The 19,895-nt window shown below is 40.4% G+C and overlaps 1 protein-coding gene across 2 annotated transcripts in view; it reads left to right on the top strand.

The window, feature by feature from the left end:
* Positions 1–19,895, top strand: part of MYO3B (myosin IIIB) — a 499,023-nt gene that overhangs the window by 48,532 nt on the left and 430,596 nt on the right. For both annotated transcript variants that reach the window (XM_032293013.1, XM_032293014.1), the window contains exons 4-6: positions 8,200–8,304; positions 8,550–8,649; positions 11,752–11,828. In XM_032293013.1, the coding sequence (XP_032148904.1) occupies positions 8,200–8,304; positions 8,550–8,649; positions 11,752–11,828 (282 nt within the window). The remainder of the gene's footprint in view (positions 1–8,199; positions 8,305–8,549; positions 8,650–11,751; positions 11,829–19,895) is intronic.

The raw sequence follows: 19,895 nt of genomic DNA, 5'->3' as shown, positions 1-19,895 counted from the left end.
TAGGGTATGTGAAGGAGAGAAGGTGAAGCATTCCTCTTTCTTTCCTCCATTCTTGTCCCAAGCCCCAGTGACCACGACAGGATATCACCCATGGTGTCAAAGCAGCTTTCACCCTTGCTGAAAGGGGATCCAGGGGATGGGAGTATCTCCCTATCTCCTCTGCTGTCAGTAGTCTTTGAATTCCCTAGACTTCATTTATGCCATAAATAGTAGCATGGTATTTATCCATGAAATGGGAAGCTTGGGTTAATTGGCAGGAATCAGTCATGCTCACTTGTGCTATGCCTTTTAACTATTATCGTCTACCTCTGGATCCTTCAAATTCAGTTTTCTTTCCTAGGGCTTTGACCTGAAGCTTGGAATTGAGTTTGGGACAAAAACGTGCCTCAGAGAGCAGGTGTTGCATGGACTCCTTATCATAAGGCAAATGCAAAGGAGAAGCTGTGGAATTGGGTCATCCCCAACAAGGGAGAAAAAAGGATGTCTTATGACATGCCCAAATAACTGGTGGCTATAGTTATGCTTGCCAAGATCTGGGTGCATGAGGCTTGGCTTTGGCTAACTCCCTTGGTCTTACTTTCCCAAAAGGAAACCTCTGGGTGATGGGCACCCTATTTATTCCCACCACCTGGAAGGATTTGCAGGATAATTGCTCAGAACTAGAATTTTGATCTAGGTTTTTACCTCACCCATCCCTTTTATTCTTTCTGAGCTGCAACTGGGGATTCCTGGTTGCTTCACAAGCACAAGCAGGATGAGTCTAAAATGTAGGCAAAAACTTAAAAACAGGCTGGGCATGGTGGCTCACGCCTGTAATCCCAGCACTTTGGGAGGCCAAGGTGGGCAGATCACCTGCGGTCGGGAGTTTGAGACCAGCCTGACCAACATTGGTGAAACCCTGTCTCTAATAAAAATACAAAATTAGGTGAACGTGGTGGTGCATGCCTGTAATCCCATCTACTCAGGAGGCTGAGGCAGGAGAATTGCTTGAACTCGTGAGGCAGAGGTTGCGGTGAGCCAAGATTATGCCATTGCACTCCAGCCTGGGCAAGAAGAGCAAAACTCCATCTCAAAGCAAAGCAAAACAAAACGAAAAAACTTAAAAACAACTAACAAGTCTAGAATTTAATGACAAATGTATGATAAGTTTTGAAACAATTTCTCTCTCTCCAGTCCTCATTTTTTGTTTAGAAAAAAAAAACCATGATAGGACTGAGTTGTTTGCAAAATAGACTCTAGTCTTATACTGGATACTAGTGCAGCAATAATAATTGTTTCTACATAGACCTTTTAGATTGGCTTTGATGAAACCCTGTTCCACAAGGAACTTCAAATTAGACCTTTTAAAGCCAAGCACAGCCATGGGTTTCTATCCTCAAATACTTGTGAGTTGGGTGATCCACTCCTCTTAAGGTCCCAAGATAAACTTAGAGCTCCTAGGCCTGTCAGAAAGTGACATTCTTTACTTACCACAGGTCCAGAACTCTCTACAGGTGCTGCATAGAAAAGGCTATGAGGCCAGTTTTCCCAAGGGGCTTTTATCGGCTCTGCAAGTCAAGCTTGACTCCTTAAAGGGATATCCTTCCAGTCAAAGCCTTGGTAAAACAGTTTCTCCAAATCTCCAGTTGCATCCTATTATAAGAGAAAGTCAGTTCTTATTGTACTGATACAACCAACTATGTTGCTATAAGAATATTCACAGCTAGTTTCCAAATTCTGGAGAAGCCAGGCAGACAGAGAGAGACATATATGCTCCAAATTTTGTTCACAGGAGTATACCTTACTGAGTCATGAAAGGCTATAAATAGTTCAAAATAAGTTTCCTTGACTGTGAAAAACAAAACAAGGATCAGCAATATTCCAAGTAAAAGTCAAAAAGATTGCTTCAGTTTTCTATGAGTTCAGTCCATTAAGTTAATTCCTGTTTTTCTTTGTATTTGTGAACATGTCAGCTCTTCATGAGTCCTGTACTTTTTAACTTTTTTCCAATGTCACAATCTTCAAAGTTATCAGAAACCTGTATTTGAGAGCATCTGACAGAGTCGTGTAGCACCTGTCAGAGTCCAGTTTATTATAAACTGTCTTTCGAAAAGGACCAAAACAAGACAACAATTGTTGGGAGTAACAGAATTGTCCAGGGTAGTTACAGAAACACAATTCACAAAGAAGTTTGGTGATTTCTGTGGTTTACAATAACATAACTTTAATTATGATTGATAGCCTACATTAGACATTAGCATTTTAGAAATCCCATACAATTTTGGAACATACATTAGTATTATTCATCAAAATATAACCTAAAAAGATTGAACACCATTTTGGCAATTCCATGTAACTAAACATGCCAAATGATCTCTTTTACCTCTCCTTTGGATTCTCCAGGGGCTCCGTGTAGCATCCAAAAGCTGGACATCAGGAAAGACAACTTTGAAACTGAAGTTTGATTTTGGGAAGCCTGTTAAATATATTCGTAGTTTAAAACAATGAAATAGTGTTCCAGATTACTATAAGTTATTTATTTTGACAAACAATGACTGAGAAATTTAAAAAAGCAAAAACCTTTTATAACCCTTTACAAATTTTGCTAAAGAGCAGGTTAGTGCCTTAAGAGTACCTTTTGTGCTTTTAGTTCAATGCTCAATTTACAGAAAAACCATATACCCTTTCGAATTTAGTCAAAACGTTCACAGACTGAATTTTTGCAAGATTAATTTTTACAGTCCTTCCATCATTTGTTTAAACTGTCAGCTTTATCTTATCTAATTCAAAACAATACTTTAATCCTAGGCAAAAATTTACATTTCCATGCCTTCTTATAATCTTTTATGAAAAACACATCTTACTGTTCTTACATACCTTGCATATAAATCTATTTCTAGTAGTTTCAATTACTACATTTCTAATAGTTTCAATTCTAGTGGTAACCCCTAGCAATTTTAACTTTAATGTAAAACCTGGTAAGTTGTTTTTAATTATGTGCTAGGTTCAGCCAAGATTTGACTCCTTCCAACATAATTAAGGGTGTGGTTAATTCCATATGTCCCCAGGCCTTACCAATTGTGAAGCTGGCAAGTTGAAAAGTTCTTAAAAACCAAGAAGGCAGTTTATAACCTTAAAACATTTAGCAAACCTAGTATCTGACCTGCATAATTTAGTTCACCTATCTACATTTTGACAACATCTGCATTTTACCAATAGTCTTTAAGGCTGTTTTTATTTCTCAAAGATTAAAGTCACATGAACTAAAAGGTACCATGGCTTTTATCTTCCCTTTAAAAAAAATTTGATCCTCGGCCGGGCGCGGTGGCTCACACCTGTAATCCCAGCACTTTGGGAGACCAAGGCGGGTGGATCACGAGGTCAAGAGATCAAGACCGTCCTGGTCAACATGGTGAAACCCCGTCTCTACTAAAAATACAAAAAATTAGCTGGGCATGGTGATGCGTGCCTGTAATCCCAGCTACTCAGGAGGCTGAGGCAGGAGAATTGCCTGAACCCAGGAGGCGGAGGTTGCGGTGAGCCGAGATCGCGCCATTGCACTCCAGCCTGGGTAACAAGGGCAAAACTCCGTCTCAAAAAAAAAAAAAAAAAAATTTGATCCAAGCACTTGCCTTCCATTAGACCAATTAATTAGAGTTCTTTTTTATAGTCATCACATATAGAACGCATATAACTACACAGACAGGTAGAAGAAAACCCAGCAGCCATAAGATTTTCATTTGCCCAACTCCTATTTGGATCATGGGCCTCCAGGTGAAGCTCTTTAAGAAGCAGGACAAAGAAAACATGCCGCTTATAAGGCCTAATAAACAGACATGACTGAGAGGAAAAAATAGATTTTGAGAGGGATCTATCTACTTTTAATTCCTGGGGTTCGACAAGAAAAACAGGATTCTTCCCAAAACAGAGCGGCACCTTATCTGTTTTTCCTGAGTAGTCCCATGCCCCAGGAGTTATCTTAGGGCCTGTCATGTATGCATTGAGAGAGGGGCAAGGCAAAACGGAGAAAAATAACTCAGGAAAAGCCTTTTTCCAGTAAAGCAAAATCCCAGAGGAGGAAAATGCATAAAGGTCTTTTAAATATACCATAATTTGGACATCCACATTTAATTAAACTGAGTACACTCTACGAAAATTCTTTTAACTTGCTTATTACCTGACTTTAGTGATGCCAAGAAGCTAGTATTTCTGGCTTTCAAACTTTACCAAAGGTAACCTCACAGGTGAAACCAACAAGCCTCACTTAAGTTTACGATTTCACTGTGAGTGTATGTGGTATTTTTGAAGCGGGTAAGGGTAAACAGTTCTTACAAAATTTAGAACATTTGAAGGTAACCCAGAGAAAGGAAGATTTAAGAAAAAGACTAGAAGTTGTTCATGGTGGGGAAGACAGTCAGCAAATGGTAAAAGTCACACAGATATTAACTGGAAGGTACTCATTTCCTAAGCTAAGATTGAACGTGGGCATCATTGTGAAATGAAAGAACAAAAGCATTGCCACATCCTTATAGGGTCAGGATCGTAAGCATGTAAAACAAGATGGAGGCCTGCAGCTAAGCTTGCTGTTGACCGTACAGAAAGTCATGAAAAGCACACCAGATTGGCTACAGCTTTAGACCAACCTCACAAATCATTTTTCATAATTAAAACTTCACAGAAAATATAGACACTGATAATTGGGGTCCCTGCCTGGTAAATGTTTGCTGAAAAAAAGAAAAAAAAAGCTGGCTGGGCATGGTGGCTCACGTCTGTAACCCCAGCACTTTGGGAGACCGAGGCAGGCAGATCATCCAAGGCCAGGAGTTCAAGACCAGGCTGACCAACATGGAGAAACCCCATCTCTACTGAAAATACAAAATTGGCCAGGTGTGGTGGTGCTATCTGTAATACCAGCTAATACCAGCTACTCAGGAGGTTGAGGCAGGAGAATTGCTTGAACCCAGGAGGCTGCCGTGAGCCAAGATTGTGCCACTGCACTCCAGCCTGTGCAACAAGAGCAAAACTCTATCCCAAAAAAAAAAAAAAAAAAAAAAAAAAAAAAAAAAACAGAAAAAAAACCTTGGGGGAGAATCTCTTATTTTTATACCAATGGGTTTCTCCAACAGGGAGAGGAACTTAAGAGGGGAGCAGGGGAGCCACCAGTTTGCTCATCCAGTCAACATTCCTGACCCCCAGGAATGACATGGTAGGGGGTGTTGGAAATGGGGTCTTAGCGTTGCAAAAAGAATCAGCACTGAGACAAAGGATCTCTCAGCAAGGCCAGTTTTACTTTCTGCAGAAACAGGGCCACTCGATAGCAGTCTTGCCACAAGCACACACCTGGACAAAGGAGACAGGATTATTTATAACCTGACACATCTACTCTGCTGCTATGTCCGGTTTCCATTGGCTGGAATGGGACATCACATTCTATACTTGACCCGATTGGCTGACAGCTTGAGACTTTCCTAAGTAGGCTAGCAAAAGAGAGAACAAAGAAAAAAAAAATAGATGATCACCAGATGATCAGTTAAGTGCTTCCAAACAAGGAATGGCATGAACTATGGGCTGCGACTTGCCCAGGCCTGTCGGGGCATGCCTGAGTAGGCTAAAGCAGCTAACTGGACTAGAGTATAGGGGCTAATAGTGGATAGATAATTTTGGAGTGACAAATTATCATCTTTTCAGACCTTAAGATGGAAACTTGGAAGAGGAATTTCTGTACTTCTCTTAGGGCATAATTTCTTCTACCCTCAGAAGAAGTCCAAGGACAAACAGTCCTAGAGGCAAGAGGAAAAATATTTTTTTGGTTTGCAAGTTACTCACCTTTCCTCAAGTCCCACGTGTGGATGCCAAAAATGTTACAGAACTTTCTCTTTAGTTCAGCTAAAATGGGGTTCTTTCCTGGTCACATGACCAGGAAAGATCAGGCTGGTGGACACGTAAAAGGGTAAGGAGTAGAATTTATTGGGAGAAAAGGAAAAAAAAAACAAAAAACAAAAAACAAAAAACTCAGCAAAGTGAGATGGAGTCCTGCTAACAGGCCCTCTACCTCACTGATTAATTCCCAGGTCACCAGACTGTTAAGCACACTCTGAATGAAGCGACCATCTAAATAGGCTTTGAGCAACAAGGCTTGTTTATTCACCCAGGTACAAGCAGGCTGAGTCTGAAAAAGGAGTCAGCAGTGGGTGGTGGGATAGGAGCTGGTTTTATAGGTTCAGGGTAGGCAGTGGAAAGTTATGGTTCAGGGAGGTTTTCTCAAGCCAGGGGTGTTGTCACAGGGTCCAATGTCACAAGGTGGGCTCATCAGTTGAGGCAGGAGTGATGGCAGAATGTTGCAAGGTTGGTTAATCAGGCACTGCAGGAGCTAGCTGTTCTTCTTTTGCGTTTTCCTGTTACCACAGAGTTTCTGGCTCCGGGAGGCCATCTGGAGGTGTACATGCAGGTCACAGGGGTCACCATGGCTTGACTATGGTGTAGTCCATGGTGCAGTGAATTCAAAGGACTTTGCTCACGTGAGCTAAAAAGAGCAGGCTCCTTCCATGCATAAGGCATGAATTCCCCATGGCTCTACCCGTTTCCCTCAGTTCGTATGTCAGGATCCAGTCTGCTCTGGGCATGCCCAGACAAGACCTAGGCAGGTTCCCTCATCTGCAAAAGCATCTGATGTAAACACTTGTGGGGCAGGTCAGAGATTCTCTGGGGACCCCTTTTTATCTGCCTAGGCATTTGGCATATCAGTAGCTTTTAGAATCTGGTAAAAGCCCTGAATTTTCTCCCCAGTAAACAGCAAGATGAATACATAGCATGCTGCCTACAATTTCAGGGTATTTCCATGCTGTGCTCAAAACAGTTAAGAACTCTTGATTTAGGATGGCTTGTAGCAAACCCAAATGTGGGAAGTAAAAAAGTTCCTTTGTACCAAATGTCTGTTTCCAAAAAAGTTCCTTTGTACCAAACATCTGTTTCCAAACGATTTCCAAAGGTAACTCTTATTAACTGCAGAAGTCCCATTATTGACTTCTGCACTTAATAAGAGTTACCTTTGGAAATCCTTAAGTTCTGAAAAAGTGTAATGTGACTGCTTTATATATTCAAACTTCAGTAAGATACAATATATTACAAATAACAGATATGCAAAATAAAATCTTGCAGTGTTTTTAATTACAGACAAAAAAGAGAGAAGAGCGTAAAGTTGCTGAGAGCCTAAAATTGAACATGAAAAGGTTAATAAATGCACATATGATGCAACTTCACTCCATAAACTTTATCTGCAATGGCAACTCTAGAAAGATCTGCTGGTTGGGCTTTTGATACCTGCTAGCACTGGAGAAATCACTAAAATTTGTTCTCTCTCACATATCAAGGGCATCCATCTTGTCTCTCCTGGTTTTTCCTTATCCTCAAATCCACATTAAGAAAATAGACAATATTCACATCAAGTGAAAAATATCTAATAAGTTGCCATGATTACTTATATGCTTTTTCTTTCAAATTTCTAAACAATGTGCTTTATGTTGAAAAAAAAATGTGCGCTTTGAATGAAGAGACCTTCCAAACAGGCTTTGTGTGAGCAACATGGCTGTTTATTCACCTGGGTGCAGGTGGGCTAAGGCCGATAAGGGCATTAGCAAAAGGCAGTGGGAAAGGAGTGGTTTTTATAGGTTTGGATAGTTTTTTGAGGGGGGCGGGCGTTGCAGAGTAAGTTCAGTTACAGTGGTGAGGGGAGGGGCAAGGAGTATACAAGTTCAGTTACAATGGCAGGGTCGGGTGAGAGGTATTTACATTATCATAAGAACAGTTAAGATGGCAGGGTTGGGTGAGGGGCTTGTGGGAAGCTCTGCTGGGAGATCAGGGTCAATGGTGAACACAGGCAGGGGGTGGGAGACTTCAGACTTTCAGGTTCCAGGCTTGCATATGGAGACCTGACACTTTCTATTTTATTTTTTATTTTATACTTGGCAATTAAAAAGTTAGCATTCTGGAGATGCACTTTCACTCATAAATCATCACCTCCAAGAAAAAATATATATACAAAAAATTAAGTTTGACTGGGTAATGGAAATTTGAAGTCTGATTATTCCAACTTGGAGTTTTGTGATCTGCAAATTTACTACTTTGAATCGGTATCAGGTGGCTTTTCTTCTTAATTTATTTTTCTTTTGTTTTTTATATGTGCTCTCCTGCTCTCTCTGTGTCTGGCACCCCTTCTCGCAGCTGTGTAATGGGGGCTCAGTCACTGAGCTTGTCAAAGGTCTACTCAGATGTGGCCAGCAGCTGGATGAAGCAATGATCTCATACATCTTGTACGGGGCCCTCTTGGTAAGAACATCCATCAAACTGGGTATGACAGCAGAGGGGATGGTTTATCCATTGCTTGGGTCTTTATTACATATTAACAATGGGGAAACTGTTCTATGAGATACAAGGAATATTAAAAGCCAGAAGGTGTAGCCAAATGTAGACTTTCATGAGAGTTTTCAATAGTAGGGTAATTGCTTTAAGACAAGCATGTAAATTTCCCCTTTCTCTTTCCTGTTGTTTGGTGGTGGTGGGATGCCATGCAGGGCCTTCAGCATTTGCACAACAACCGAATCATCCACCGTGATGTGAAGGGGAATAACATTCTTCTGACAACAGAAGGAGGAGTTAAGCTCGTTGACTTTGGTAATGACTGCTTGTCGTTTGTTTTCTTGATGTGTGCAGTTTAGCCAAAGGGGACAATTTATTGCAGTCTCAGAAGACTGGGGCCTCTCTGCTACACCATAGGCTGAGGGACTTTTCCAGTCAAACACAGGCTGGAGGGGGTGGGGGTTCCAGATGGATCACCCTAGGAGATGCTGTTTGTTAATCTATTTTCAGCTTTAGAAGCAATTTTATTAAAGATCGAAAATAAAAAGTGTTTCAAAAGAAGAACTTGATGGAAAAACTTTGGTTTTCTGCTAAGAATTTCATGTCTCAGGGCAATTGTCTATAATTTACATTTTGTCATTTCTTCTTTTGCATATGAAAAGAGAAAGCAGTTTGGTCTTTCAAATGACTTTCACTAGCCTTAGGCATACTTACTCCCAGTGAGCAGAAGGTAAAATAGTCCTGTGGGCCTGAGAGCTAACATCCTTTTAAATTGTGTTTGTTGCTGCTACATGTGAATCTGGTTGAACTGGAAACATTAACGGGAAATGGAAGTGCGAGCGGAAATGCAGGGCAATATCACCTAAGGCCAGAGAACTATTAAATATCTCCTTGTAATATTGTTGTATTTGACCGGAGCGTAGAAAGTTACCATAAGACAAAAGTATGCCAGATTGCAGGGTCATTTATTTATGCCGGCGACCACAGGACTCACGTCTCTCCAACCTGTGGTGCCAAAAGGAGGGTACCATGATTTTTTATACCCGAAAAACCACCTTGGGAGTGGGGGTGAGGGGCGGGGATGGGGATGATAAGGTTTCGGACATTTCAAGGGCTAGGGGATTCTGTGATTCACCTCCTGGGTGGAGACAAGGGCGGGGGTCTCCGGACATTCCAAGGTCTAGGGGACTTTTGTCATTCTGTTTGTTACCTCAGTGGTTTACAGAAGTCAGGATATACATTTGTTTACACATCGTCTGGGTGGTGATAGAAGTCACAGATTTTAGCAGTTACTGATAAGAAAAGGTAAGCAGCTTTACATAGTTTTGAAGAACAAACAGCAGTTCTATTTACAGAGGCCAAGGACAGTAGTTATTGTAAGGAGAATGGGGCAGCCATTTCAACTTATCTAAAAACAGTTTTCATTTTATAAAATAGTTTTGCTCCGGTTCTGGCTCTAGGCCAGCACAATATCACAATATCATATATTGATATTCACAAAATAAACCATTTGGTTTTCTTTTTTAAGTTTATTGAAGGTTTAGTTTTCTAAATAAGTTCTACAATAGTTCTTCAGAGTCATTATTACAAATAATGAGAAAACATTTCCAAAAACACTTTAAAAATGTCAGTCATTATAGTAAAAAACGAGATTAATGATTTTTGAATATTTATTGTTGTATTGCTAAGAAAGAGTTCAGTATAAACGTGTATCAGTTTATCATTTGCTTAGAAGAAATTACTTAAATGAAGTTGCTTTAGACATACTGGTCTATTTTTACTGAAATGCAAGCAAAGAAAAATAGCAGAGGGAGTATTTTGTTTAAGTCTTATGCTCCTCTTTATAAGGAATGATGTAACTCGAATAATATGCTATGTGTGTAACATTAGAGATTTTTTTCCACATCATTCTGGGGGCAGTAAATATGTTGTGAGGGGAAACAGACTGGAAGGATGAGGATGGGATGGGAATTGATATTGATTTACTCACCAGCTTTGCGATTTGACATAGAGTAAATAAATGTTCCTAATCTTTCCATTAGAAGGTCCTGAACTTTCAGTGGCTGCAAAAGAAATTTCTAGAAATTAAAACCAGAAAGTTATAGTTGTTTTTACCAAAATTGTAGTGGAGGACTTGGTAAAATGGGAAATTATCCATGGCTAATAGAATTTAAAGAGCTTCTTGGCTCTCTAATAAAGAGAATGTCTGCAGCTAACACAACAGTCATCCCCTCCCCACGAAACAACCCATGGATCTTTGGCAAATCTATGCTGATGTTTCAAAGGTGTGTCCTTTGCTAAGAAGGCACAGTGTTCAGTTTCTAAGTTTTTGTCATCAATGACATTAGTGGCAACCCTTGTCCTTCTCTTAAGGGCTATTTGAGACTTCTGTGTGGTATAAAAGAATATCTTACATGTGTAAAACACTTTGCAATTTATAAATCATTTTCACATTTGTTCTCCTATTTGGTCTTAAGAAGAACCCTCTGTGGTAGGTGTGACTGTTGTGATTATCCCTAGTTTGAAGATGAAAAAACTGAGGCTCAAAGGTGAAGCCATCACATAATTAGTAAAAAGCATAATTGGGATGGAAAACATTGACTCTCAATTCAGTGTACCTTTACTCCCTCGTGGTATGAAGAAGAGAGCTGGTTAAAGGCCATTGGAGTTACATTAAAATTCAGGTCGTCAACATCGAGCCCCAGATAACATTATTTTTCATTTTCTTTTTCCATTTGACAAATACAGCTTTCTTGCCAGGTTTCCAGGCTTCTAGGCAAGATAAGACACTGAAATCTTTTTATGTCTACAATGATGCTCTGTTATAGATAGTGCATGTCAGTCTTCTTTCTTCATAAAATGAAGCACCTTATTAAGAAATTATGTGAAATAATTTGGAAATACAATAGGATGATATTTTGGATTGATCCTAGTTGTTGATATTTTTCTTTTGATTTTTGGAGCAATATGGACAGAGATGTCCATTAGAAAAAAATATATATCCTAATGCCTTAAATAGAGTGATAGATGCTCCAGAGTTGTAGTTTACCAACTATAGCTAGTAGGCCAAATATGACCTGCCTCCTATTTTCATATGGCCTATGAGGTAGGAATGGTTTTTACATTTTGAAATGTTGGGGGAAAAAATCAAACTAGTTTGTGACGTGAAAATTATATGAAATTAAAATTTCAGCATCTATAAATGAAGTTTTATTGGAATGCAGCCACATTCCTTCATTTGTGTGTTTACTATGGCTGCTTTTGTACTATGGCAGCAGAGTTGAGTAGTTGTGACAGAGACCATATGGCCTACAAAGCCCAAAATATTTATTTGGCCCTTTATGGAAAAAGCCTGCCAATCCCTGGTCTAGCATCATACTTTTCTCACTTTTGAATTCTGATATCTTTTTCTTATAGGTGTTTCAGCTCAACTCACCAGTACCCGTCTACGGAGAAACACATCCGTTGGCACCCCATTCTGGATGGCTCCTGAGGTAAGCTGGAAATACCTGGTTCTTTCTTTGCACTTGATGAATGCCTTGGTACTATGCCTTTTTCATGGGCAAGTCATGTGCTCTCCAGAATTTTTTAGGAGACGAAACCTCTTTATCCTCATTGAAATGTAAGAGTTCTAGTTTGGTAAGTGATGCTGATGAGGTGTAATCTCAGAAAAGCAGGATTAAGTCACAGCTATCCCATAAGGTACCTTCATGCAATTAGAAGAAGATGCAGTTCTCTCCAAGGGTCATGGCTTGGCAAATTCATCCAGCCCTTGTATAAATTAGAAAAAGTCAACTTCCCTGGATAGACACAGCCCTAGAGGTACATGGCTTGGTGAAGAGCCAGATTTCAGCACCACCTGGCCTACAGATCTACCTGCAGTGGCCCTGGTTGTTTTTTGTTACCAGTTACATAGCAACTTACCTTGTGTACTTTGTTGGCTCTCTGTAGTAAAACATGGGATTTATTCCTAATTTAGGTCTGGTATCATCACAGAACTCTCTGGAAAATGACATGTGTAGAAGTTTGGTGAACCTTCCAGCTAGATAAGGCATGCCCTGAAACAGTTTAGTTTTTCAGGTCATTTAATTCCACAGGATGCTGACCTTTGCCTGAGAGTAGCTTTTTGGATTAAACAAATGAGTTATTTTAACAAAAGGACTCAGATGGTCACCTCCTTAGATGTCTTTCCATCTCTGCATGGTGGTATTTCCTCTGTGTGACTGCCAAAGTGGTCTCCTAACAAAGTAACTGGTTCACATTAATCACTGCTTAAATTTCAGTACCCCCCCCATCATTTTTGGCCCTTTCTTTCATGTTTGGATAATGGACAGGCCCACTTAAAAGAAAAAGGAAAATGCTACAAATTCCAGGGTTTACTTAAATCTTAAATATTTCTTAAATGGGGTTTACAAAACATGAAATTAGATATAAACTTTTTGTCATTTTTATTTGTAGAAGTGTAAAACCAAAAGGAAAAAATGTGTTTTGAAAAAACTATTACACAAAGCCAGTAACATTCAAGTAAGCAACTTGAATTTTATGAGACAAATGATATTGTTTTGTGAATCTCAATTGTCCTTTGCAATGTGATTATGTTTCAGGACACAATAGCATGGATTATTTTGAGTCTGGCACACCTACAACCACATACCATGTAGCGACTCAGTTCTCCTACTTCATTCCATTTCAGCTAGCATAATCTCTTTGTTCAAACAACATCTCCCTTGATCTGTCTCTGTTGGCTTGGTGCCAACGTCATAGTAAACATAATATGGACACTGTGTGACAAATTGTCATCCAGATGATCCAGAATATGTTTTTACTTCTAATTCTCCCATTATTATTATTAATACAATTATCATTGAAACAAAACTAAAACCATAAAAAGTTTTCTAGGGCCTTTGTGAACTCTGCTTTAAGAAACACTGCAGGATAAAGTCAAAACTCCTTTGGATTGTGAATAAAGCTCTTACTACTCCAGGCCCTATCTGTCCAGCCTTATTTCAGATTTCTTCCCCCAGTTTACTAGTTCTTAAAGCCCCAAACAGCAGTGAACAACAGGTGACTCTCCAAATCCCTACTGATGTATCTTTCCTTTAAGCCCATGGTGTACTATTATATCATCTGGAATGGCCCCAGGTCTCTGGGAGGTGCCTCCTCAACCCACAAGTCTCAAATGCTAGCTCCCCTAGGAAACACTCCCTAATGCCTTGCCCACATTGAGGCTCCTCTCCCTAAGTTTCCACCACGTCCTTACACCCTCCATTAATACAATATGACCACTGCATTGTAGTTGTTGGGAGGCAGGTCTCCCAACTGGACTCAGCCCTGGCAGGGACTTGGGATGCCTCAGCTCTTAATATAGTGCTTGATACAGAGTAGATGCTTTAAACAAATCTGTTGTGCCAGGAGCAGTGGCTCACACCTGTAATCCCAGCAATTTGGAAGGCTCAGGCAGGCAGATCATTTGAGGTCAGGAGTTTGAGACCAGCCTGGCTAACATGGCAAAACCTCGTCTCTACTAAAAATACAAAAATTAGCTGAGTGTGGTGGTGCACACTTGTAATCCCATCTACTTGGGAGGCTGAGGCAGGAGAAGTGTTTGAACTGGAAGGTGGACGTTGCAGTGAGCTGAGATAGCACCACTGCACTCCAGCCTGGGTGACAGAGTGAGACTCCATCTCAAAAAAAAAAAAAAAAAAAAAAAATGTTGAATGAATGCATTGGTAAAAAAAGCCGAAGGGATAAGATGAGTTTGGAGGACCATCTGAGGAGGGCTTCACCACTATCGGGATTAGCACATTTCTCTGTAGATTTAGATTGATCTGTTCTGAAAGGAAAGCATGACTAAGGTCAGTCAACCAATATTTGTGGTGGCGCAACACGGAAGTTGGTATCCTTGTTCTAATCTAGTGCAAACTGGTATTTTCAAAATCACAAAATACAATTAACAGAAGCATTTTCTTGGCTTTGTACATTTACTATGAGGTGTTTGTGACTTTCCAACTTTAATTGGTTGAATAAAATATGTGGAGTGTTTCTGTAGGGGGCAGTTTATGGTGAGCTTCTTTTTGCTCAGATTCCCTGGAAGTGGTTCCCTGTTAGCTGGGAAATGCCAGCACTGATCCTACCTGCTGCAGTGGGTCAATTGAAGAGTAAGCAGTTTAGGGTGTGTGCTGACCCTCACAGCACATTTCAGGAGTGAGTGCCTGATTGTTCAGGTGCAGGATTCTCTCAGGATATGTGATGTGTCCAGGATGCTCTGGGACCCAGGCTGCATTTCTTGGGAATCAGGCCTGCGCCATCCTCACATTTTTATTTTCTAAATGGAGAATTACTTTTTCCAACAAAGTCTCTTTTTGCTTCATAATCCTCCGTAAGAATGTCCACAAGAACAACTTTCCATGTTTCAGTCTAGTTCAACAAACATTTGTATTGTCCATGTGAGCCATGTTTTAGGTCAAGAACAGTCCTTAAAAGTATAATCAGTAATGGTTCAAATTAGCATTGTCTTCATATGATGGCCTGTGTAGTATACTGGTCCTGATATGCTTTTACTTTTGCTTGTATGAATAAGTGGTCTTTAGATTAGATACAACAATGCGTGCAATATCAATGCCCGTGGAATAAGAGCATTGCAGGTGACTTGTGCTTTATTTTTTAAATGCAGCTGAGAAATTCTTGATCCTATTTTATTTTTGAGGAATTGAACCAAATTGTTTTTTCCCTTTCTTATGTTCATTTTTAGTCCACAAGCTTGAGGAATTGTAATATTTAATTCAAATAGCTATTTTACAAACCAGGTAGCTAATGGAATGTGACCACAATACAATCAAATGTTGATGAGCAGTCAAGACACACAGTGCACTGGGGCAGCTCAAAGTTGCAGCATGAAATGAAGTGACTATCATATTGTCAACACTCTCTACGTTTTCTTTTACCACCTCATTTCGACACTACTAACGTTGAGAGATACTGGCAGAGTAGTATCAATTCAGCAATGTAGGAGGAGAATTCTGTGGGATGCCCTTAGTGTGTTAGTACTTTGAAACAATACTATAGGGGACATAAATTGCTTGGCATAGTAAAAGGGTTAGTCTGGAAATCAAGATCAGTATTTTTTTTTTTTTTTTTTTTTTTTGAGACAGAATCTTGCTCTGTCACCCAGGCTGGAGTGCAGTGGCGCGATCTCGGCTCACTGCAACCTTTGCCTCCCAGGTTCAAGCAATTCTGTCTCAGCCTCCTGAGTAGCTGGGATTACAAGCACGCGCCACCATAACCAGCTAATTTTTGTATTTTTAGTAGAGATGGGTTTCACTGTGTTGGTCAGGCTGGTCTTGAACTTCTGACCTCCTGATCTTCCCACCTCAGCCTGTTAAAGTGCTGGGATTACAAGCATGAGCCACCACGCCCAGCTCAGTATAATTTTTTTTTTTTAACATGGGGTCTTACTATGTGGCCCAGGCTGGTCTCCAACTCCTAAGCTCAAGTATTCCTTCTGCCTCAGCCTCCCAAGTAGCTGGGACTGCCGGCATGGGCCAACATGGCTGGCTTAAGATCAGAACAATTTTTTATAAACTAAGCACACTGTGTGTCAGTAGCATACTGTGACTACAGGAAAGATTATCTTAATAGTGAAAGAAAAAGTTTCACCTAGGGACTATCTATTTAGCAGATTATCATGAGCAAAATAACTTGAACAATATATAATTAAGTTTCTCATATAGTAAAATCAGAGGCAGATTGTTTCAGAGTTTGTTGATTTAGCAGTTCATAATAATAAATTCATGAAAACTTCAGAGTTTTAAATCTCCCTGGCTGTGACCGCTGCAGGCTGCATGCCTTCATTGTTTCGGGACTGACTTCAGGGCAGTTATGACAACATTGCCTGGGAATATCTGAGGGGCAGTAGTGGCTCCGACATGCCAATAGCCACAGGTGAAGGCATTCATGGTACAATCAAACAGCAGGAAGTTAAAGTGGACTTTCCTCCTCTCTTGGGGTTGAAGACTTGTCCACACTGTATTTATTTCCCTGGTCTGCTGTAATCAACTAGTACAAACTGGGTAGCTTTAAACAACAGAAGTATATTATCTCACACTTCTGGAGGCTAGAAATCTGAAACCGAGATGCCAGCAGGGTCAGGCTTCCTCTGAAGCCTCTAGGGGAGGGATCTTGCTTTGTCCCTTCCCATCTACTGGAGGTTTGCTGGCAATCTTTGGTGTTCCTTGGATTGCAGCTGCATAACTCCAGTCTCTGCGTTTATAGTCCCATGGTGTTTTCTGTGTGTGTCTGTGTTCACATGGCCATGACCTCCTATAAAAACACCAGTTCCGTTGGATTAGAGGCCCACCTGACTCCAGTATGGCCTCATCTGAGTTCAACTAATTGTATTTGCAGTGACCCCATTTCTAAATAAGTTCACATTCTGAGATTCTAGGGGTTAGGACTTCAAGGTATTTTTTTTTTTTTTTTTTGGAGGACACAGTTCAACCAATAACAGCCTCCCAAATATTAATATTTAGCACCCTTCCTTTGTATAAATCATTCAAGTTTCCAAGGTGGTTAGTCAATTGTTTAGAACCTGCAAGGCTGCAGGTTATAGATGCTAGCATCGTTAGAGGGCTCAGCTTTGCCTGTTTACACACACACACACACACACACACACAACCACCTCCCTGCTCCACACACACCACACATACACTGTCTGCATTCTCTCAGCCTCTGGTGTTTGAGGCAAACGTGGTTCTTTCTGAATGTACAACGCATACTAAATTGCCTTCCTTTGTGGGCTCCCAGCACCCCTAAACTTTTGTTCTCTCCTACCTACTCTCAGACAAAGAATTTTAAAAATCAGTATTATCTCTTTAGATGTTTGGCCAGCTCACAGTCATTTCCTTGAATCTTCTCTTTACCTGATTAAGCCTTCTGGTCTCCTGGCCTATAACTTTAGCCTGTATTTTAAGTACTTAAAAAAAACCTGCAAAAACAACACAGTCTTCCTTTCAGCCGTGTTTGTTGTTGCTTTTCTCCTCCACTGTCTCCTGACAGCCAATTTCTTATAGTAAATAGTATGAATAATACTATCCCACATTTGCATAGAATTTTTACCAATGTTATTTTAAAAATACCACAACCTACCTGTGAGACCGCCATTTGGGCATGATTACACTGATGTTGTAGATAAAGAATCTAAGGCTCTGTCAGGCCAAGTGTCCCTAGACACAGAATGCGTAGGTGGGTAATGGTGACTAGAACCATATTTTGTGACTCACTCAACTAAGGAATTTCCAATATAACCCATGTCCACTGTCAATATTGCTCAACCAGTATTTGTATCAAACACATGCCAGGTAATATCCTGGTCTATAGCAAAAGGGATACAAGCCTAGTTGATGTTTATTAGTGGTAATGGCAGGGAGTTAGGGTAGTTGATACCTAAAATACCTTTTCCATTATCACATGTAGCGAAGAATTAAACTCAATGTTTGTAAATTGCTGAAAGCCAAGAGAAAGAACCAAAGTTGCCATGATCGTTTTTATTGAGGAAACCAGTAGACTTTTGAAATAATGGCTTGTATTTAGCTGATGTACACTTTGTGGCCATGCTGGTTGTTAAAATATTAAAATATTTTCATTCTGGATGGCAAATGGTTGTCATCCAGAGCCCATGAGCTCTTCTCAGCCACCAGAGGTGCCCTGTCTTGTACTCTGGGACACTTCTGACCTCCTAATGATCCAGCAACTCTGGGAGAAAAGGTCTGTGTGACAAGCAGGGATGGCCAGTGCCACATGCCACCTGATCGCCAGATATTCTGAACATTGCACTTGCTGAGCAGAGGCATATTGGGAAGGAAACTTTCACTTACCGAGGACTGACTCTATACTAGAGACCATGATAGGGGCTTTTAAAATATCTTCTTTCATTTTCACAACAGCTCTCAATCTTTTCTCCATTTTATCATGGAGGAAGGTGAGGCTTAAAGAGCTATAGGAGGAATCGTGCCCAAATTCACATACCTAGTAAATGCTGAAGGTGTTTGGCTTTTCAGAGAGGATGGGAATGAAAGCCCCGTTTTACAGATAAAGAAACCAAGGCAGGGAAAGGGATTCTTGTACTCTTTCACTTTGCAGTGTGTTCATATGGAATATTTGGTGTGGAAAATGTGTACCAGCCCACTGAGACAACAGGTCATATAACAGAGACATGCAAAGATATGGTGGAAATTTACTCCGAAATTGGGGTGTGAGAAACATTGTTTTAAAAGATACACATGGAAGACCTATCACCTATATTTATAGGTTGACTACACTTTGCAATTACGCCATGCATTAAGGATCTAGTATATGCAGCATCTTCCTAAAACAGCTAAAGATCTGTTTCTGTATTGGAAAACAGACTTGTGGATAAAATAAACATTTGCTTCTTTTTAGAAAATTTTTTTCCCTCTTCACTTCCATCTGCTCATTGTTGCAAACAAGAGCTAATCAGCTGAGCAGAGAAACAGATGTGCTGTGACGGCTCCAAAAATGGATCTCTCTCTGCCTGGCAAAAGGGTCGTTGACAGGGGACGGTTGCCATAACAACTAGCTTACACCAGTGCAAAAATATCGCAGGCTTTTTGCAGCCAGTCTTGCCTTCATTAATTATGCCATTCCTAGTAAATGATACGATAATGCTATTTCCTTTGGCGTTGCCAGGGCTAGAGATGACAGATGAGAGTTTTTGTGTCAAAAGGCTGAGAAAGACATGCAATACTACAGAGCTGAATAATTATTATCGTCATTACCATTTTGTTCCCTAAGCTCTAGTTAATGGGTTGGGTTCCGAAATAAGAGTTAACATTTAGTGAGTGCCTACTATGTGTTAGGTGCTAAGGGAGTTGTGTGTATTAACTCATAAATATCACAACACTACCAAAAATCTGGTGCTATTGCTAGTCCAAAGTTTTAGATGAAGTAGATAAGTCATAGAAAGTAACCAGTCTTGTTCCTTGGATAAGATATTAGGTAATGCCACCAGAATTTGAACCCAGAGATTTGGCTCTAAAGTCCTTATTTTTAACCACCATACCACAGCAAATTATTTAATTGTGACAACCAGGGTACCAGATAAGTCATGAATCTTTTTTCCCCCCAATTTTTAACTTAGATGAGAATTATCCTTCCTAATGTATGAAGGCAATGTAATATTTCAATGTGATGCTAGAAGCCAGTGTAATGAGTACCCAAGAGAAGGCTATGGAATGCGGCTGGGTGCGGTGGCTCACGCCTATAATCCCAGCACTTTGGGAGGCCAAGATGGGTGGATCATGAGGTCAAGAGATCGAGACCATCCTGGTCAACATGGTGAAACCCTGTCTCTACTAAAAAAAAAAAAAAAAAATACAAAAATTAGCTGGGCATGGTGGCGCACGCCTGTAGTCCCAGCTGCTCGGGAGGCTGAGGCAGGAGAATTGCTTGAACCCAGGAGGCAGAGGTTGCGGTGAGCCGAGATCACGCCATTGCACTCCAGCCTGGGTAATGAGCAAAACTCCATCTCAAAAAAAAAAAAAAAA

The sequence above is a fragment of the Sapajus apella genome, unplaced genomic scaffold, assembly GCF_009761245.1.
Source record: "Sapajus apella isolate SASKATOON/1434 unplaced genomic scaffold, GSC_monkey_1.0 scaffold28, whole genome shotgun sequence".
Taxonomy (NCBI): domain Eukaryota; kingdom Metazoa; phylum Chordata; class Mammalia; order Primates; family Cebidae; genus Sapajus; species Sapajus apella.
This window is presented reverse-complemented; position numbering and strand designations above follow the sequence as displayed.